The 22546-nt window shown below is 45.0% G+C and overlaps 1 protein-coding gene across 1 annotated transcript; it reads right to left on the bottom strand.

The window, feature by feature from the left end:
• Window positions 1-3069: 3069 nt before the first annotated feature.
• On the bottom strand, window positions 3070-21248 carry ARGLU1 (arginine and glutamate rich 1). Its single transcript, XM_066579998.1, has 4 exons — window positions 20807-21248; window positions 10627-10852; window positions 6929-7012; window positions 3070-4415 (listed from the first exon to the last, which is right to left on the bottom strand). Exons 1-4 carry the CDS (start codon window positions 21127-21129, stop codon window positions 4251-4253), a joined length of 798 nt encoding a protein of 265 aa, XP_066436095.1. The 5' UTR covers window positions 21130-21248; the 3' UTR covers window positions 3070-4250.
• Window positions 21249-22546: the final 1298 nt, after the last annotated feature.

The raw sequence follows: 22546 nt of genomic DNA, 5'->3' as shown, positions 1-22546 counted from the left end.
AACTAAGTGTGTATTTACAGAGGCGGGTGCACTATCGATCCAAGAAACTGACTGATATCGCTCTTGCAAAGATGTGATATTTCTGCGAGTACAAGGCATTTTGTGAGAAAAAAGCAGTGTGCGAGGAGAGAAAGGAGACGGAGGGGTATAAACACATTTCAGAACTTTATTTTTTTTTTTAAACCATTAAAAGAAAAATCACATGGCACTTGCACATGGCATGCAGTTTGCCTCGCATAGGAAATAGGCGATATCACCCTAAAATAGGACACGCGGCAGGTTTCTCCACTCACATTACTGTGAGAGAAAAATTGTACATGTAAAAAAGACCCATGGCAAATAATGGGTTCTATTTCTTTGCAAGTCATGTGCATTGCTCACAACACAATAAAAATCGCTGTATTAATACAGCCTGAGGGATTATTTACACGAGCGTCTATCAGGCAGCAGCTTCATGGCCGGCTGATATACGCTTCCATCTGGGTAGTCTGCACCTCCATTACCGGTTGTCTGCTTCTCTCCTTCCCTTCAAGCTGTTTGCAATGGGAGTGGGTGTAACAGGGGCAGTGCTAACCTCCCACCCATCCCCTTATCCATAGCCAGCCATGGGAGGGGAGGGAGGGGGAGGTCAGACAGAGTGCCCACCCCACCCCCTCCCATTGCAAACACCGGAGTGGAGGAAAGAGGCAGAGAGCCAGAGAGGGGAACTGCTTAGATGGAAGTGTATATCGGCCAGACGTGAAAACGCCAGCCGATATACGCATGTGTCAATAAGCCCTAAAGCAGATAATACAGATGGAATTCATAAATATATACTCCAGTATTTAGGACGTTAAAAAAAAAAGCTGCTAATTTTTGAACAGGTACCACTTGTACAAAAAATTTAATCTTGTAAAAAGTAGACTGAACTTGTTAAAAAGGGGTAACACCAGAAACTGGAATAAATTATAGCACAAGTCAACAGGTGCGTGTTACCGGCCATAGATCTCAGAAAGTGGTGCAAGCCTGGCCCAAGGTGTGCTGAAGAAAGGGTTTCTGCATCTTACTACATTTGGCACACGTCTAAGACCAACGTAACAAGTGACAACCGCATGTAAACCACCAGTCATAGATAAGTGTTTTACAACATGAGTTTACCGTTTTGCCATTATTTTATTCATTACACTCACACTCATGCAGTCCATTAGTATAGGGCATCTTACAAATGTAAATACATGTAGAAGATGCCAGTACTTCACCTCTCTAAAGCGGCCCCAGACTTATTGCTTACACATACAGAAGCATTTACTCAGCATTTCTGTAACAGGTTAGGGTATAACAAGAGGGTCATTCTATATCAAGTGGCCTAATGGTTCCTGCTCAACCACTTACAATTTGGCCAAAATTTTTAGAGAACATTAATACTGTCTGTGCTGCAAAGTTATAGCTTTGTGTATAGCTTGGTTGAGGCACTAGAGTCCTTATGCATACAATCATTCTTCCCTCGCAGAGGTAGTTTTGAAAAAACTTTGTGTTGCCACTGTTCTTGATCTAAGTAAGCTGGGTGTTTGTGCACTTGGTCAACTTTTTGTGTAGAATTTGAAAATTTCACAGGCAGGGCTCCCGAAGCATTGAGTTGGTGGCCAATAAGGCCCAAAGTTGCTGGTTAAAGGTCATAATTATCTACAAGTTTAGGAACCTGTACCTTAACAAACAGCTTAAATTTGGGCAGTGGGTAGTAAAAGTGCCTGCCTACCAAAGCACTGCTAAAATGGCTTCTTTTTTGCTTGTATACGTACCATTTACCAATTCCAGGTGAGGATAAAATTCATTTAAAAAAAAAAGTTAAATTTTCAAACACTTGTAACTGAAAAAGCACACGTCCAATTATATTTTGCTTTGTGCCATTAGAAAGAGCAGGTTTTAATCTATCTGTTCCTGTAGTTTTATGTTGGTATCTTTCCACTTAAGGGGGAAACAAAATCAGTTAAAATAGTGTGATGAAGTTTGTACAAGATATGTAAATCCTTGCATCTCTCCATGGTGGCAGTGCCAATACCAGTTTGTAAGATTAGTACCCCCATCACCTTGGTGAGGATTCCAAGGCTTGGTTGAGCTTCTCCGATTCCCAAACAATAATGCTTCACACTTTATTGTTTAAAGGCGTGAAATTGGTTGCTGATAATTGCTATTATTGCTTCTGAGATGGCATTTTTGACCAGCATGGTCATTGAAGAAACAGGTATACTGGAAAGTATATGTTGTTCTGGAATCCAATAAGTGTCTTTTCCAGCTGGCCAATAAAATAACTGGGCCAGCCCATAAGGATACATGACGCTTATCAAAGGATCACATTCTTTATTCGATATTTCACATATGCGTCACCACTGGTCATCCTAGACAAGCTACATACCAGCCTGATTGAAGATCTGCCCACTGGTACATACTGAAAGGCTGTTTTTGCACATGGATTAAGATTTGCTGACGTTGTGTCATTTGACCCTCTGACACAAATTACTTTATTACTAACTGGTACAAAAGGATGGTTTTGCCTTGAAAATAATGTGAAGCATCATGGGTTGGGAACCATAAAGAAACCCAACCAAGGCTTGTAATCCTCAGCAAAGTCTTCACTTTAGGCTTGGGATCCTAGTAGATACCCACAGTTGGGCTTGAAAACCTAAAAGACACTGACATTCAGGCTTGGGAACCTGTGTCAAAGAAACCCATCCTATGGCTATTGGGCGTGGCTCCTTGGCGATACCAATGCTACAGAACAATGGCAACACAAAGTTAGATTTTTTTTTTCTCGAAACGACCTCTGCAAAGGAACAGTGACTTATGCAAATGGCTCTAGTGCCTCAACCAAGCTGAAACTTTGCAGAACTTCATAAAGGTGGAGTATGAACATTCTGTAAAACAGGTCAGCAGAATTGCAAGTGGTGAAGAAGGCACCCTCTCCCGAATTAGACCAGTTGACATGGAATGACCCAAGACACACCAGAAATACTAATAAACTAAATAAAGCAGTAGATTTGTACACGAACATGTTTTAGCTGCACAAAACAAAAACCACTCTAGCCTCACAAGTGAGAGTGTTGGGTTTTTCCTTTATTGTAAAGTAATTCCCATTCATTTTGCAGGTTTCCAGGGAAAGAACACAAAGTAAATCCTTTCTGCGGAAATGGTCACAATTCAGAGGTTTTCCGCGAGAACAAAAAAAACACATGTATTGCAGTATTGTGAAGGAAAAAAATTCTAATTGTTGAACATTTGCATTCACGGGACTTTTATAGCTTCTCCAATGTCTGCTCTTCACTTTCGGAACATTTGTTAGGCTCAGAAATAAGGTTTCTATTGAAGATGATGAATTTCCTTGATTGCTACCGCATGCATTTTTATGTTATAATTAGAAAGTGTTAGGTATTCAGGCATTTAATCGGAGGCAGTTAAGTCAACCAGCTGTTTAAATATAATACGGCATCTGTAACATGGTACTCAGTCAGCATAAACATTAAAAAAATAATCTCAAGCTTCTCTACAAAAATACAGCGGGCAATGATTTTAGATGAACCAACAAAAATCCTTTAGACATTCACAACATACATGAGGCATTTAAGACTTTATTCAGCAAAGTGATGTATTTACAGTGTGGAAAATCCGACTGGGTTGCATCGATGTAGTTAAAAACAATGGTGTACTGAGAATACTGAACTAGGTAAACTTTGAGAGGAATCATTTTACTATCTGTATCCTTACCTGTACCGGGACATCGAGTGCAAGTGGAACAGCATCATGGGGACATTGGTTTTACAATACAGTACAAAGTTCCAACAATACTGTGGCTATTTACGGATGCAAAACAGTCAATGCTTTGTAAAAGATAAGACCAAACAACGTCCTTCTGTGAAAATATAGCATTGGAGGCGGGGGGTTGGAGGGGGGTTATCACATCATGGAAAGCAGTTTAAAGGGAACCTAGTCCATTCTTACATGGTAAAAAAAAAATCATTATGTAAAAATTAATCTGATAAGGATTTAACTAAAATGTAATTTAGTCAATAGATGTTATACCTATATATATATAAAAAAAATGAAACACATTACGGAATTGAGAGCACAGCCCCTTTGAGAAATGATATTCCAGACTTTAAAAAAAATTTAAAAAAAAAAAAAAAAAAAAAAAAAAAAAAAAAAAAAAAAGAAACACTCCAACATGAAGCTACCATACATAATCTTAGCTTGGTTAGGACAATGTTCATATGCTAGAATCAATCCTGGCTTTTTAATGAGAAAGATAATTTCGGCCTTGACTTTCCCTTGCCCAATATAATTTTTTGCTCTTCTTTTTGTTGTCTTTGTCTTTCTTGTTCTAGTTTCATTCTTTCCTCATGTATTTTTCTTTGTTCTTCAACAATTTTCAATTGCTCCTCAGCCTGTAGTTGAGAAGAAAAAAAAAAAGAAGTATGTATGAAACTAATTCAAGGATTAAGAAAAAGGCCTGGCACAATCTAGAATAGAAACTAGAGATATAGAAAAAATTAACTAGTAACGCTGTTTTCTGGGGCTAAGGGTGCTTTTACATGTGATGATCTGTCAGGCAGCAGATGCCCAACAGCTCATCCCAGTGAATGGTTCCTGTGCTTTTTTACATGGGAATGAGCATCACTGACTGTACGGAGGTGAAGCAGGCCAGGGATCGTTTAGGCCAGCCTGCCTCCAGGCACAGTAAGCAGGCAGTTGTTCATAAGTGCACTGGCTGTTTACACTGAACGATAAGTCGTTTGTTCTTCTGCATGCATTTACATTTAATGATTATCGTTCAGATCCTCACTTTTTTTTGTGGGAATTCAAACAATAATCGTTCAATGTAACAGCATCTTAAGATACGGATGACCTATCCTAAGGATAAGAAAGAATTGAAGTTGGCTTCCCGTGACAAAAGAACATGCTTTATTTAGCGCTTAGTGCCAAAAAACATCAGAGCAAAGGATGCGTTTCAACTCAATGTGGGTCTTTGTCACCTGAGGGTGATCGAGACCCACGGCGGGTTGAAATGCATCCTTTGCTCTGATGCTTTTTGGCACTAAGCACTAAATAAAGCATGTTCTTTTGTCATGGGAAGCAGACTTCAACTTTATTTTTTTGTCCATTATACCGCTGGGACTGAGCGGCGAAGCTAGAGCTCTGTGGACACATGCTTTTATAAAACTGACACCACTTGGATGCAGTGAAGGTGAGCAACCTTTTCTTACTTCATATCCTAAGGATAAGTAAATCATCAGATCGGTGGGGGGGGGGGGGGTCTGCCTCTTGGGAACCCCACCAATTGTTTAAAGAGTATGCAGCAAATGTAAAATGCTGCACGAGAGCAAACAAGCTAGCGATGATGTCACTGGCTGGTTCGCTAATGCAAATGAGAAACAAAGTCTAAAAGCACCCTTTGTCGGGCTGGTGTAATGTATGAAAGATTTGTGCTGCTGATGAACATACCACAGAGGATTGCCTAACGTGGATTGAGGAGCTCTTCAGTTGTAAGGAACTGACCGATTCAGATGAAACAAGCGAGCAGTTATAATTCGCAACTTGAATTTATATTTTGTACGATTTGCAGCGTGTAGCCCAGTACTTATACATTCTATCCAAGGGTTGTAGAACTGGCGACATTGTGAGAGTGAATTCTTGGGTGCGACTTGCAACACAAAGCACACAGACACACTGTCCATGTCCTGTGCGGAAGACTGCACACCTGCATGTTCTATCCTTGTGAGAGATTTGAATGGAAATAGAACATTGCTGCAAGAGAAAAAAACATGTAAAATACACCCATTATACGTAATGGATTGTATTTTCATGCAAGTTGTGTGTCTTGTAATTCACAAAACGGACATGATTTTCTTGCCTGTGTGAACACACCCTAAACTAGACAGCAGGATAAAGACACAGGGCTTTAGGAAATAAGTTTGTAGAAAGTACTGGCTTGAACAAGCTGAAGAATGAAATAGTTAAATCATTCTAGAGTGTAGAGAGCTTAAAGAGGTTCTGTCATAAAAAAAAAACAAAAAACTATAGTTACTAGAGATGAGCGAACGTGCTCGGTAAGGGCGATTTCGCAATCGAGCACCGCGATTTTCGAGTACTTCACTACTCGGGTGAAAAGTACTCGGGTGTGTTGTGGGTGAGCGGGGGGGGGGGGGGGGGAAATGGAGAAAGAGGGCTCCCCCCTGTTCCCCGCTGCTACCCCCCACTCCCCTCTGCAACCCCCTCGCCCCACAGCGCACCCGAGTACTGAAGTACTCGAAAATCGCGGTGCCCGATTGCAAAATCGCCCTTACCGAGTACGTTCGCTCATCTCTAATAGTTACCCATTCCTCTTCAGGCAGCCTTCTTGCGGCATTTTCTCCTGGCTCCTCCTGGCCCCGGGTCACCTCACCGCAAGCCAGACGATTCTTCTATTTCCTGTGTTGTGGTGTACATTCTCGGCATTCTCCTTCCTGCAGGTCAGTGTACGCTACGTCACTAGTGACATAGCATTCACTGCTAGGTAGGTAATGCCGAATCCTCGGCAGCCTGCTTTAGAGCACAGGCTATGGCCGTGCCTGCGTGGTCTCTCGCCGCAAGTGTTCATATATTATATAAACACTAGGGACGAGACACCGTGCCTGCACGCTATAGCAGGCTGCCAGGGATTCAGCATTCCTTGCTAGGCAGTGAACGCTATGTCACTAGTGACATAGCGTTCGCTGCTCTGCAGGACGTGAACTGTAGCGAATGGACACTCCAAAACAGGAAGAAGAGGATCCAGCTGGCTGGAGTTGAGGTGACCATGGGGACTGGAAGAGCCAGAAGATGAGGGAGAAGATGCGGTAAGAAGACTGCCGGGGAAGGAATGGATAAGCATTGATTTTTTTTTTCTAATGACAAAACCGCTTTAAGAAATGTAACTTACCAGTTTAGCTTGTGCTTCAGCAATTTTACGGTTATTTTCTTCAAGTATTCGCTCCAGTTCCTCACGTTTAGCTCTTTCTTCTTCCTATATGGAGGATACAGTAAAATGTTAGAATTTTGCAGTAGTTGACCACGCATCTTATTCTAATTTGTCTCAACTTGATTGGGACTTAAGGGGCAGCGCTAGAGCCGCCATATTTTACAACATCAAACAGTGCAGTCACTACACACATTTTCTAGTGCTAAGTTCAGCTCAACCCTCCCAATCCGATCAAATAAACCCTCCCTAACCTGTCCTACCAATTAATCGTTTTTTTTTTTATTATTATAGCAGACATATCAACAAGGACAACTACGAAACTGGGTAATGTACATGAAATTATAAGAGGAAAACGGAAATATAAAAGATAAAGGGAATATAGTTCTCACCAATAACGTATACCTACGTATTCTTTACCTATACTCCTTTAATCAGCATTAAAAGTTGAATATTTACTGTCTTGTCCAGTGTCCTGCAGAGTGTGCTCCTCAGCTGCCATACGCGCCAGCTTCCTCTTTAAAATGATTTGTACTGTTAGCTTGGCAACACCTGCCATCAGCAGCTCAACCAATTTTAAGAAACATACAAGGAAGGCTGAGCTGAGGAATGCAGATGTTTATTGTAAGAGGGAACAAAAATATGTAATTCATCATTCCTAAGGCAAACAGTTCATAACAAACATACATTTTATTGTTAGTCAAATACAATCCGCTGCCGAGGATCTGGGAAAAGTGTAAAATGCAGAGCGCTGCCAGTTTAAAGGTGCAATCCATCTTCTGTACCATAAAAATATATATATATATAATTTTTTTTAAATTGCTTATTTTACTGTAAATGCATGGAAATCTCTCATTTCTTAATATGGCTGCACATTTCCAAAAATGTAACAGGTAAGAGATCAACAACTATTTCCTCATTTCCACAGCAGAAATGCACCTTTAAAAATAGATTAGATATTAAATGTATGGATTATTAAACATCGTGTGTAAATGCACACAGACTTGAAAAGCGTACGCAAAAAGGTACATACTCAGGAAAACTGAAAGAATACTAAAAGCGTTAAAAAAACCAAAACATGTTATATAAAATTATGACGAGTAACAGGCTACGGCTTATTGTTTTTAGGGCTATGAAAAAAAAAGTCACAGTTATGGCAGGGATACGTCCTTAAGATCAAGAGAACTCCCATTATCTCGCCCTATATATTTGCACTCATTGCAATCACTGCTCCCATGAATTACATGTCATCTGGGGAAGGGCTCATGACTATTACTAAAACAGCCAGAAATGGCAAATACAGGTCCATGTCAATAGTTGCCTGCCATCTAGCTAACATTTGGGCCATGAAGAAAGCACTGCAAGTCTGAAAAAAAGTCCGGAGTGTTAGAAAACCAAGGAGAGTCAAACTCTATAGTCCAAGGAGATAATAGACAACACTATTCATTTCTCTTTATAGGGCCACCTTTACATGACCGTATTAGAAAATGCGCCCTTGATATGTTCAAGTGTCCCAGCCCGACCACGGGTCTCTGGACCCGAATGCAGACCACCATAGGAACCAAAAATGCTCAGAGTTCGGGTCAGTAGACTCGTGGTCGGGCGGAGACCTTCGTCCATGTTAAAGGTGCATAAATGCACCTCTAGTAGGTTTATGTAAAAACTGACCTAAGGCCTCCCTCACACAGACGTTTTTGTACAGCGTTTAGCTCTGCGCTAAACGCTGTACAATGTTCCCATTCATTTCAATGAGGCTGCTCACACAAGGCTTCCAACGCATTTCATGACCTATTCTTGGCCGTTTTCAGCTGTGTGTCTCCCACTGAAATAAACGGACTGCATTTTCAGCACTGCTAAAAACGTGGCACAACTTTGTACTGCCTTTTTATAGCATTAAATGCAGGTTGGTATGCCAGCAAGTCTAAAAAAAGTTTCCAGCTACCTTGGCTATGTTTTCAGCAGTGCCAAAAACGCAGCCAAAACGTATGTCAACGCTGCTGAAAACGCAGTAAACGCAGCGTTGCAAAACACAGCGTTTTTGCAAACACCTGTGTGAGGGAGGCCTAATAGACAACTGAAATTTCTTGGGGCTGTACAAATATGCATTATTAGCTTGTATTTACCCTAAACACTTTGGGACACTCTGTTCCTGCCTGTAAGGGCTGTTTCACAGAAGCGTTTGGTAATTGTGCACGTAATACGCTGTACCAATATTATAGTCAGCCATGTTGCGGTACACAAGAATCGTGTATATTACACGCAAGAAAAATTGCAGAATGCTCTATCCTGGCGCGTATTATATGTGCATACACACCAAGACAGTACATGGCGATGGGTGGCTCGCAGCCCCTACATCTCACAGCCCACATAGATATGCTCGTGTGAACCCTGTCCTAAACCATCAATCAATGCAATTTTTTTTTAAGGGGGTGGGAAATCACATCACTGGGTTCAGTTTTTCGTCTAAGGGCTTCTTCAGATGGGCATATGGAGCACAGTTGCGTGTAAACAGTGTTTTTTTTCCCCTTGACTATTCGAACTCTGGGCAACCCCCTCCCGCCCCACCCTAAAAAACAAAAATGAGGTCCTGCCCCATCTTTCTTGCCCGTACAATTAATGGACGAGAATAATACCGCTAGTGAAAACTAAACCATTGCAATCAATGTTTATTTTTCTGTCCTGTTATGTGGCCATCATCATCCCGGGTGCATAACAGGACAAGATCACGCCCATCTGCTTAAGCCCTTAGTACGTTAACATACAAATGAATCAACAGATACAGCAGAAAGGAAATGCTAGCTTTATGTGGAAGACTTTCTTATGAAAGTCTGCCATGGGGCTACCATGAAATTGTGATCTTTCAGCTACAATTTACATTAGCCCAGGTTATACAGCTCAATTACTGCCTGGTCTAAAGTGAGAAGAAAGTTACAGGGATATTTGCACTACTACAGAAATACATAAGAAATTAGTAACTTTCTGATCTGGCTCCAATGCGCAGAAAACAATAGCATTCAGTAGCCAATTACTGCCTCATGTATATACACACATTGTCTACTTCTGCTCCACCTGTTGGAAAGCAACATATTTAAACTTATATGAAGGCAATCCGATTCCTTCAAGGAGGTCTATGGGGAGAAAAGGGTGTTATGGCTAGTTACTCCACACGTTAATGATGATCTGGACAAACACGGGAGAAAACTATGGTTATCTTGTGGGTAATAAGCTTGTTAAAATGATTAGTGCTTAAGTACGTGAAAACACCTTTGACAGAGGAGAGAAGATATGCATCAGTGGGCAAGTATTAGCCCTTTTTAGTTGTCACACGCCCAGTGACACCTCAGCTGGCAATAGTTTTTGTTTTCTTTTTTTAATTAAAACTCAGAGGTGGTTTAAATGTTCAAAAGACTACAGCCATGGCAAAAGTTTCATGTGCAAAGACATCAACTTGTCAGTAAACCCATATGGAACCTTTGAGGAACTAAGGAAATGAGTGTCCTTTCAATGCCAAAAGGTATAACAGAACACTTTCGATGCTCCAAGACACCCAAGTAAGGGACCCAGAATGCAGAAACAATTATGTACTACAAGAAAAGAAAATGGAAAAAAGTGAGAAAGTTTTGCCATGGACTGTCACTACTTTCCAAACGACCGAGCGTTACCTCTCTGGCTTTTTGTGCAGCAAGCTCGGCCTGCCTCTGTCGCTCGAGTTCTTCGAGCAACTGCTTTTCCATGATGCGCTTAGCTTCCTCGACCCGCCGAAGAACTTCTCGTTCAATTTCATCTTTCCTTTTTTCTAACTCTTCTTCAACACGCTTGGCGACCAGCTCTTCTACACGTCGGGCCGTTTCCTCTTCTATAAGTTTTTCTTCAATTTCTTGCTGTCTACTGGAATAACAGAAAAAAACGAGGTTCAAGTCACCTTAATAATGCCATAATAAATAAGTGCATAGAATCATGGCCTTCGTTATGTTTGTTTAACCCCTTAAAGACGCAGCCCCTTTTCTTTTCTCCTTAATTTTGTTCTTTCCTTGCCACTAAAAAAAATAAAAATCCTAACATTTATCCATCAGCCTAGCTGTATGAGGGCTTGTTTTTTGTGGGACATTTTAGATTTTTCAATGATAGCATGTTATGTAACATATAATGTACTGATAAACTTTAAAAAAAAAAAATTCTCAGTCGAGTGAAATTAGAAAAAAAACAAACAAAAAAAACACCATCCTTGGGGGTTGAGGTTTTTGTTTCTATGGTGTACATGCTACAGAAAAAAGGGACATGATAAAATTATTCTATCGGTCACTACAATTGCCAGAAAACCATTTTTGCTGTGCTTTTAAAATAATCTCTTTGAAAAAAAATATATATATATTATTTTCTGCTGCCATAACTTTATTTTTTTCCCTATATAGTTGTGCGAGGGTTGACCTTTTTGCAAAGCATCCTTTAGTTACTATTGGAACCATTTTGGAGTTCTGGTCACCCAGTCTCCAAAAAAATAAATAAACAAAATTCAGAATTCTGGACTTTTTATGGCTACATTCACTGTGGGGGACAAGTAATGCATTACTTTAATAGATTGGACTTTTATAGACGCAGCAATACCAAATGTGTTTGATGAATTACCATAGCATTATACTGCTATCTCACAGCCACAGGCATGACTTGATAGTTAATCTGCAATGGCAGCTCTTGGGGCCTTCAGAAGGCCCTGAACTGCCGAAATCTCATCCAATCGGGGCATTTAAAAGGCTGTAAGAATTTAAAGGGTTAACCCCTGCGATCAGCGGCCTGCTGATCAGGCTGTTGCAGGTAGATGTTGTCTAACAGTTGGCACCCACATTGTGTGGAGCAGGTTCTACCCACAAATCCCCTCCACACAAACTTGCACCTCCAGGACTTACGCCCTGTAGCGTGAAGGGATTTAAAACACACACAACCCCCCCTCCCCCCCCCAAAAAAAAAAACAAAAAAAAACAAAAAAACAAAGATTGTAGTCCTCCCCTACTTTCTCCATCAGCAATATCAATTAAAACCATATGGGTCATTCCATGTAAGGTGGCCTAATGTTCCCTGCTCGACGACCTGCGATTTTGCTGAAATTTTTATAGAGTGTTCGTACAGCACCTGTATGAAGTTCTGCAGTGTCAGCTTGGTTGAGGCATTTGAGACATTTGCATAAAAGTCACTCTTCCCTCGCAGAGGTCGTTTTGAAAAAATATCCAAGCTTGTGCTGCCACTATTCTTGATCTAAGCAAGCCAACTCACAGACTTGGTGAACATGGTCAACTTTGGGTGTAGAACTCAAAATTTTACAAGCAGGGCTCCCTAAGGTTTTGGTGGCTACTATGGCTACAGTAACTAGTAAATATTGTCCTGATAAAACTGTCCACAAGTAACTTCAGAACATTTTCCATGCAACCAACGGGTAAACTCCTGTACCAACTGAAGTCGGGTATGTCAGCTACTTAGAAGATAAAGGCCTCCTTCACACGGGCGACAACACATCGCTGCGAGAAAATCGCAGCGATAAGGCATCGCTGCACAGTGCGATATCGCTGCAATATTCTCGCAGCAATACCGCGATTTTGTAGCGCTACAAAGTCGCATGTGATGCTACAAAATCGCGCAACTTTGTAGCATCATGTGCAAGGATTTTCGGGGGGGCTTGAAATATAAGCTCTACCCCGAAAATAAGCTGTAACTAAAGGAGAAAAAAAAGTATACATCACCTATTCCTCGCTGTCCGGAGCGCAGCCGCAGCTTCTCCCCAGGTGCCGGCACTGATCTTCTTCATCCTCTGGCCAGGGATTGAAAAATCCCCGGCTGCTGGAAGCGCTGGCTGTGATTGGCTGACACTTAGCCTATCACAGCCAGTGCTCGAAGAATGGCTGTGATTGGTTCAATCACTGCCATTCATTGAGCACTTGCTGTGATTGGCTAAGTGTCAGCCAATCACAGCCAGCGCTTCCAGGAGGCGGGGATTTTTCAATCCCCGGCCAGAAGAGAAGAAGATCAGTGCCGGGATCTGGGGAGAAGCTGCGGCTGGACTGACAGCTCGTCTAAGGTGAGGTATGTGTGGTTTTTTTCCCCTTGCAGTTAGGGCTTAGATTATAGCTTTGACAGTAGCATTTGCTACTGTCAAAGTTGTATCGCATCGCATGCAAACCGCGTTTTCGTGCGATGCAATGCAACAGAGTGGAAGGCTCCATAGGCTAACATGGGCTACAAAACCTCGCGTGTTGCAGGCATATCGCCGGACCTGCGAGGTTTGTGTGTCGTTTTGTAGCATGCTACAAAACATCTCATGTGTGAAGGAGCCCATAGGAAAGCATAGGCTTCTCATACATGCGATTTGTAGCATTGTAGCAACGCTACAAAATCGCGCGACTTTGTTGCCCGTGTGAAGGAGGCCAAAAGCAGTAAAACGTATCTTCCCTTTCTGCTGGCAGTCCCTGTTCACTGGGCTCCAGAGATGACATGTGACCACTGCAAGTAATCAGTAGCTGCACCAGTGAGCTCGGCGATAGACACCACTATGGGCCATGACTGGCTGTGGTGGTCACATGTGTCAGGCTGTCATCACTGGTGAACAGACAACAAGGAGACTAACTTATTTTATAGTATTGAAAGCTCTTTGGTAAAGATCTCTTGGAGCTGGACAATCCGTTCAAAACCAGGGAGAGCGCTCTCATCACAAGAACAAGATGCACTAAGAGCTCCTGAACACTGGCGATCGCGATATCGCCACCTGAAAATTGCAACAAAATGGTGGCTTTTCCCACGATTTGCGCGCCAGAGCTGCTTTTTCCCCCTCACAAGAACATCACTGCCACTTGCGCATTTTTTAGCGCCATGGTCAATAAGACTTTCTAATGTTAGGGCCCATTTAGACAATGATTATCGCTCAAGAGCCATCTTTTGAGCGATAATCGTTGTGTGTACCTGTACTTACATAGTGCTGAAAGACAACGATGAGCCCGATTAGGGATTCACAGCGGGATACAGCTGATAATATGGTTTCAGCTGTATCCTGCTCCCTGACGACAGCTCGGTATGAAGAACAGAGCGGTCCAGCTATGTTCTCCATAACCCACACGGAGCGCTCAGCTGTATAACAGCTGGGCGCTCCGAGCAGAGATTAGATAGCTGGATGCAGAAGACAAGCCGGGACACCCCGCTTGTCTTCTGCACCCTCCGCTCGAAGCGCGGCTGTATAACAGCTGGATGCAGAAGACAAGCAGCCCCGCTTGTCTTCTGCATCTTCCGCTCGGAGCACAAGGTGATCGCTCAATGTTTGAGCGATCATCTTGCGCTGCAAATGACAACGATTATCGCTCAAAAGTCATCTTTTGGGGCTGCTCACAGAGGCTTTAACACACAGAGTTCTCAATTTTGCGCTTTGAAAACGATGTTCTATTTTCGGCTGTTTTCAGCCCTGCGCTGCCAATTGAAATGAATGGGCAGCGGTTTCAGCGCTGATGAGAAAGCGGCACAACTTGCTACTGGTTTTTGCTGTATTAAAAAGCAACCTCAATCAAGCGTTCAATGAATGGTTATGATTTGTGCATCGAGCACTGGCTCTGATTGGTTCATCAAGTGCTGGCTCGGCCAATCAGACCAATATCTTGCTGGAGTCGGAGTCTTCAAACCCTGTTATCAGCAAGATATGCTCTGTTAGCACTGACAAGTGCAGGAAAGCCTGCCCAGAGCTCCAGAGAGCAGAAGGAGGGACTCGGACGGCACCTGCTAGGTGAGTATTGATTTTACTTATATTTTTCAGCTTCGTGGGCTACAGGTAGCCAAAACGCTGGCAAAACACATACCAGCACTGCTGAAGCAGTAGTTAACGCTGCATTTCTGCAAATGCCTGTATGAGGGAGGCCCTTAATGTAATAAGAGGTGCAAGCATCTTGGGCCGGCTGGGAGCCACTTTCTGAAGACTTGCACTATAAATTTACAGCAATTCCTTGCACGTTATAGTTAATCTGACGGGCCGTGCCCACTCAGGAGTAGGAAAAGCAGTGTAAAAAACAAGTCAGAAATTTCTCTGCAAGCGAACTTGCACAAAAGGGTGACTTTTTAACCCCTTTACACCGCAGGATGTAGGGTTATGTCCTGGGTGTGTGGGGTTTTATGAAGTGGAACTGTGAGGCGATCCTGCTCCATACAACTTGGGAGCAACCACAACTATCTCAACAGCAAAATGAGCTATATACATTTAGTAGTCGCAATCAAACAGAATCCAGTTATGTCATTTTTGCTGCAATATGTATGCACAGCAGCATCCAGTACACCAGTTCACCAATATTCAACTAATGGAATCTTTGTTACCTCATGCAGCTCTGGAGATAAATGGAGCAACAGAAGCTCTGTTCACAAGTAGGAGCAGGACCCCATTCTCATGATCGTTGGGGGTTGCTTTGGATAGAGGGCGTATTCTAAACTGGACAACTCTTTTAGGGTATGTTCACACATTGCGAATTTTGATGTGAATCAGAAGATTTAACCCTTTTAATTGAAAGGGTTAATTCTGCTGTGGGTCTGCACCAAAATCCATACCAATTCCGTTACATGTGAAAATATCCTCAGGCCTTATGTCCACTATACAAATAAAGATTATTATTATGTCCACAGGGAAACTAGAATTTTCTGATCCACGCCCATAGGGATGTACTGGACACCCGCAGGTAATTAAATACTTGTGGATGTCATTTTTCCCTGATGCGTGGACTGCACGTGCGGGAAAACACCCACAGCATGCCCCATCTTCGTGCGGGTCTCTCGCAGCTTCCATTGAAGCCTATGGGAGCCGTCCGGTCCCGCAGCACATCTGCAGCTGTTCTTGTGCTGTGCCGCGGGAAAGCAGGCATTAAAAAAAAAAATGTGGACGGCACACTGCGGGCGTGCTGAGCACATCCGACGACCGGAAGAAAGAAGATTCGGCTGCCGCAGAGGGCAGACCCGCAAGTGAGTATATAGGATTTTCTGGCCTCAAGGAGGCCAAAGGAGGGTCCCGCTGTGGGATTCTGCATGAGGCCTTAAGCTGGGTACACAGGGCAGAATTTCCATGTAGACTTTCAGCACGGAAATGCCGCCAGAAATTTAAAGTCCGAGATTAAGCAGCAAAGTGGACGAGATTTGTAAGTCCGTCGCAGTCAAGCCACGCAGAATTCAAAGCCACGGCATGTCAATTGTATCGCTGTCTCCGCTGCGGCCATTGCTCCTCTCTATGGGAAAGATAGCTGTGAGATTTCTGCTGGATTCTGGTCCTGTGTGACCGCAGCCTTATTGTAGCTATGACTTAGGGCGACATGCTTGTCTGCAGCATGTAAGCTATGAAACATCTTGGTGCATTTCTGAAATAAAGCCCAACTACTGTTTACCTTATGAGTGTTGCTATGTATTTTTTAACCATCCTAAGGCCTAGTGCCCACGGACGGATTTCTGCCGCCTAAAACGCGGCGGAAATCCGCAGCGTTTCACTGCAGCTATTAGGTTCTATTGAATTCTGCAGCATGAAATTACCAGCGGCATGTCCTATTTGCCGCGGGAGTACACACGGACGATTTCTTTTGTAGTCAATGGAAGCCGCCCGTCACGCTATACTTCCGCTGTAGCACATCGCGTCATATGACACTGCCGGCACGTCATGCGCTGTACTGCGCAGCAGATCCGGAAGTATGGGGTCTTTGGGGGGGGGGGGGGGGGGGGGGGGGGGCGTCAGACTCCACTGCGGTAGGCCGCTCTCACACAGGCATTTTTTTCCGCATTCACCACAGCGTGGGAGCCTCGCATACATGCGTTCGATCACAGCCGCAATTTTCAAGCGGCCGTGATCAATATTGAAAGGAACGTACTGCCTAGATTTTTTTTTTACTAATTAAAACCAGATAGCGAAACATTTTCCATTATTCTAAATCTATTTTCTGATTGCAGATTTTTTTTAAATTATTTTTTCTGTACATGACTATGGGGTGGCCATTTAGCATTTTGCTGCAGTTAAAGGGGTATTTCCATTTCAATGTGCTCCAAACCACTGCACTCATTCATAAGATGCCCATCTCCAACATGCTCCATTCTCCAGATGTTGCAGCTATTGATTCCTCTGCCCTCTGGTTGTTTACTGCTCGTTGTCAAGAAAACAGACCACCTCTTCTATGGAACGAAATAGAGCACAACAGTATCTAGTGGCCGGGCCGAATGCTAGTGCACATGCTCTCCTGAGAGAACAGCCATCCGATTTAGATTAAGGAAGTGCGCAAGCATAAGTCACCCCTGCTATTTCTTTCCATATAAGAGGTGGTCTATTTCCCTGGCAACGAGCAGTAAATAACCAGAGGGCAGAGGAATCAATAGGCTGCCGACTACCGACCCTTCATCTCCAAACTATTAGAATGCCTGGTTTATCCCTGCCTTATAAGCTATCTCTCAGAAAACATTCTTCTTGACCCCCCCCCCCCCCCCCCCCCCCCCACAGTCTGGCTTCCACCCTCTACTCGCAACAGAAACCGTCCTGACAAAATTGTCAACCTCCTGACAGCTAACTCGAGGAGCAACTACTCCCTACTGATCTTCCTCGATCTTTGCAGCATTTGACACTGTTGACCACAAACTCCTCCTCAATATGCTTCGCTCCATCAGACTAAAGGACACTGCTCTCTCCTGGTTCTCCTCCTACCTATCCAACAGCTCCTTCGGTGTCTCCTTTGCTGGCTCTACCTCCCCTCCCCTTTCCCTTGCTGTTGGGGTCCCCCAGGGCTAAGTTCTCGGCCGCCTCTTCTTCTCCAGCTACACAGGCCCTATTGGACAGACCATCAGGAGATCTGGCTTTCAGTACCATCTCCATGCTGATGACACCCAGCTATACACCTCTTCCTGTGACATCACAGCACCGGTCCTCCAGAATGCCGCTGTCTCTAACACTATGTCCTCTCTCTACCTAAAACAACCTCTCAAAAACTGACCAACTGGTGTTTCGCTGTCTACTAACAGACCTCATCCTGACATCTCCATCTCAGTATGTGGCACCACCATAACTCCCAGACAGCACACCCGCAACCTAGGGGTTATATATGACTCCTTTCCGATCTCTCCTTTACCCCCTACATCCAATCTCTGGCCCAAAAACGTCAGCTGCACCTCATATTGCACGAATTCGCCTTTCTCACCGTGGACACGCTAAAGTTGCTCCCTGTTGCCCTCATCCATTCTCAGCTCTATTACTGCCACTCGTTGCTGATCAGCCTTCCCCGAGCCAGACTGAATGCTGCAGCCAGGCTCATGTCGGACAGCTCTGTCCTGTGCTGGTCGCTGCACTGGCTGCCACAACCATTTTGCAATGATGTCTGCAGATGGCGGCGTGATGGACAGCTCCCATGTAAGCCGGCCGTGCGTAATTGGCACAAAATCGAGGCATGCTGTGATTTCTTGCCGTAAGCGGGGGGGGGGGGACGACGACGCATGCAATTGATTTTCGCTCGTGAGCAGGAAGTCGTGTTTTGCCATGGCATGCTATGGGCTGGATTTGCTGGAGAATCCGGAGATAGCATCCAGCTTCAGATTTCGCAATGCAAATCCGCCCGTGTGCAGGAGGCCTAAATGTGATTTCAAAGTGGAATAGGATTGCATAGCATTTACCGTGTGGTCTAATGTTACCTTTATTCTACAGGTCATTATCACTATGACAACACCCAATTTATAGAGGCTTTATAAGATTTTCGCACTTTTGCACAATATAAACTTTTTTAAAAACAAAAATAGTTTGTGGCGCCACATTCCAGGACCGGAGGATTGTTGGTTTTCAGTTGACAGTTTTTTTGCGGCTTGTCTTCTGTATACCCCGCTCGGAGCACAAGGTGATCTCTCAACGTTTGACCGATCACCTTGCGGTGTAAAGGCACACAACGATTATCACTTAAAGACATCTTCTGAGCGATAATCGTGTCTAAATGGGCCTTCAGCAATGACTGAATTTGCTGTTTCCACGGATAATTTGGACGATAATCTCCCCGCGTAAAGGGACCTTTAAACCTCTCCGATGTGTTTTTTCACAGGGTGTTCCCAACACCCACTAAAAACGCTGCACTGAGTTTCCATTCATTTTTATGGAGCTTCTCAGACGAGTGTTTTAGCAAAGCATTTTTGTTAATGACTGCTGTCTGTTCTGTCATGTGTTCAGCGCCCGATATCACCCACTGCAATGATGGGAGCCGTTAAAAACACCATAAAACCGCCTATGAGTGGCCCTACTATATAAGTGTTATTTTCCGCGATGAAACAACCAATCCAGCATTACTTACCTGTCCTCGGCCAACCAGCCTTCCTAGCGCTCTGCACCCGTTCTGCTGGCATCAACGCTCACACCCTGGGCGCCAACATACCAGGAGATCAGAGCAATAGGGTGACCTCTGGCGATATCACTGGGAGGACGGCAGCGCTGTATCAGGCCCGGCCACTACAGCGTATTTCACATGCAGGTTTTGCTCGCGTAATACGCCGTACCAATCAGCTATAGGCGGCCATGTTGCCGCTCTCACTTTAGAAATACACACGCAAGAAAAATCACAATGTTCTATCTTGGCACATATTACGTGAGCTTACACACCAAGCTAGTATGCGGAGATGAGCAGTACGTAGTATTACTGCGTGCCACAAACTACACGATATGCTGGCGTGCGTCCAGCCTGACTGGGTATTAGTGTATCTTGACACCACCGGAAGTTAGGGGTTTGACAGGAGGAACGCCCCAGTCACACCTCTAGCTCCTGATTGGGTCATGGCAGGAAGGTGCTAGCCGGACACTGTGCATAAATGCTGGCATGTTAGGGCTGTAACATGGCAGCATTAAAATGTAATAACGTAAGCCTAAGAAGTTATCTTACCCTCACCCTAAGGTCCCCCGCTCACAGCTGCAGCCCTCACCGCTTCTGTTCTGCCACCGAAACAGTCTGCTCCCAGTTGGCCGCTGGGGCTCACAGCTGCCGCTGTCAGCGTGTCTGCTCCTCCGGCCTGGCTCTCTGCTCTGTGGACGCCGCTCCCCCGCAGACAGCTGGCGCGCTGAACGCTTGTGCTCCTGCATAGCTGTCTGTGTAACCCGGCCGGGATGCAGCGGCCGGTATGTGAATTGGGTGAATGTGCCTCTTGTGCCCCGTGGGCCGTGATTGAAAAGCCGCTTCATCACCCTCAGTGTATTTTGCCTGCAGTTTTAGTGCCCTTGCAGGACCTATTTGCAAGCCGGCTATGCAGCCAATCAGGTACAAGGGGGCGTCACCCCCGTCAATCTTGACTCCACCACAACTTCCTGGTGGCGTCAAGATACACTAATACCGTCTGACTGAGGAGTGTAACACTGGATTGGTTATTGTAGAACACGTGCACCCGTCATTAAACCGTCATACAGTGACCAGACAAACCCAGCTGTCGTCGGCCGCAGCTCCCTGTGAAAGTAAAATTGCCGAACGCTTTACGGAGGCCTTCGTACACGCAAGCGCTTGTATGAGGGAGGCCTCCGTAATGTAAGGTCGGGTTCAGCTCTATCCTAGCAGCTGACTAGAGAAGGAAAGGAGCCAATTTTTTTCCTTGTGTTCCTTCATAGGAGCAAAACCATCAGCCTGCCGGCGACGACGTGACTTGTCATGAGGTCTGCAGGAAGCCATGTGACCAGTGCCAGCACCACTGGGGCCTGAGCCAGCTGTTACTGCGCCTCACCCTAGCAACCAATCAGCTGGCAGCACAGAGGCATGTAGGAGCCGCTGTGACATGAGAGCAGCCCCGGGATTGGTCGGCGCCTCACACACGCTCCTGCACCCTATGATCCCGCTCCCAGCAGCCCCCACTCACATCCGCCGCTGCCGCTCGTACTCCATCTTCTTCTCCTCCTCCTCCCGCTTCTGCTTCTCATCCAGGCTGCTCCTCTTACTAACCGTGCGCCCGAAGATATCGATGCGGTCAGGCGGAGACGCTACTCTCTCCCGCTCCCGGCGAGAGGCCGTATTAGACCGGGACCGGGACCTAGATTCCCGCCTGCGGTTCCTCTTGCTCTCCCGGGACTTTGAGCGCTTCCTCACTCGCTCCTTCTCCCGGGAGCGGCTGCGCTTTTTATTGTGCTTGCCGCTCTTCGCGTGCTTAGAACGGGATGAGCTTCGGCTACGTGACCGCCCCATATCTCCGCACGCCGGTACTCAGCGATTAAGCTCTCAGCGGCCTGGACATACACAGAAATGGATGAGGACAAGATGGCGGCGGCTCCAACCCTGCGCCACTCATATCGAATCCCACAATTCTGCGCGGCGGACAGAACGCGCATGCGCTCCGAGGTCCAGAATCCAACGCGCGGGCTCCTGACCTGTCTCCGTTTGCGCATGCGCCGTCGCTGAAGGCAGAGTGAATGAGAGGTTGGGGGTCACATGAGTTGGTTGTCTGGGCCGTATTGTGTGCCTGCAGCTCAATGAGAATGCATCAACTGCTGAGAGCTGCTAGCAGCCTTCCAGGAGGCAGAAGCTGATGTAATGCACCATGTAAGGCCACTCTCACACACAGCGTTGTTAATACAAGCGCCGCGCTGTAACGTACTTGCGAACAGCATTTTCAAACGCATTGGAAAGTGTTTGACAGCAGGTGTTAACACACCCCATGCTGATAATGGGTGATGAGGGTCATTTAAAAGGCACTAAAATAGAGAAGACGCTGTTCGAAAATCATGGCGTTCGGAACACTGTGTTCGAACGTTAGTCGCGGAGCCCCATTGAAAGCAGTGGCGACGACACGGTTCCTGCTACCATTCTGCAATGATGATTGCAGAATGGCTGTGGGACGGACGGCTTCTATTGACTTCAATGGAAGCCAGCCATGCGTAGCCCGGAACAAAATCACAAACATCGAAAATGGCAATTGATTTCCGCTCGTGCGCAAAAAATTGCGTATTCTTATAGCATGCTATGGGATGGTTTTGCTGCAGAATCTGGAAGCGGACGCTTGTTCCGGATTTCACAATGCAAATCCGCCCGTGTGCAGGAGCGCCTTATGCACTGGAAAGCTTTAGGCTGGGGTCACACAGGACGTATTCATGGCGGAAATCTCATGGTTTGGCCGCAGCGAAAAACCGCAGGATTTCCACTGGGAAAGCGCTGCTTCAAACCCCGTGGCACTTAGCCGTGGACTTTGGAGCAGCTTGGCTGCACGCTTTTCCGTTGCGGCCAGCCCTCCCATAGAGCAGAGGGCGGACGCAACAGAAAAAAAAAATTGACATGCGGCCCCGCGTGGACGAGATTTTTGACAAATCTTGTCCACATGGCTGGCTAATCCCAGGATTAGCGGCTGCATGCGGATTCGCCGCAGCAAAATTCCGGACGGAATTTCCACAGTAAATCCGCCCTGTGTAAACCCAGCCTCAAAAGTTTTTTAAGTGGAGTAAAATTGGAAAAAACACGCAATTCTGCTATCTCTTTGGGGTTTCACTGCGCTTTAAAATGGACATATTAAGGCCGCCTTCACACTGGCAATAAAATCGCGCTATGTGAGAGTATAAACGCAGAATTATGAACCCAATGATTTTCAATGGTTTCCTTCATATTTGCGATG

Source organism: Eleutherodactylus coqui, chromosome 1 (genome assembly GCF_035609145.1).
Source record: "Eleutherodactylus coqui strain aEleCoq1 chromosome 1, aEleCoq1.hap1, whole genome shotgun sequence".
In the NCBI taxonomy this organism is placed as follows: Eukaryota; Metazoa; Chordata; class Amphibia; order Anura; family Eleutherodactylidae; genus Eleutherodactylus; species Eleutherodactylus coqui.
Note: the sequence above shows the minus strand (reverse complement) of the source record. Positions and strands in the feature narration are given on the sequence as shown.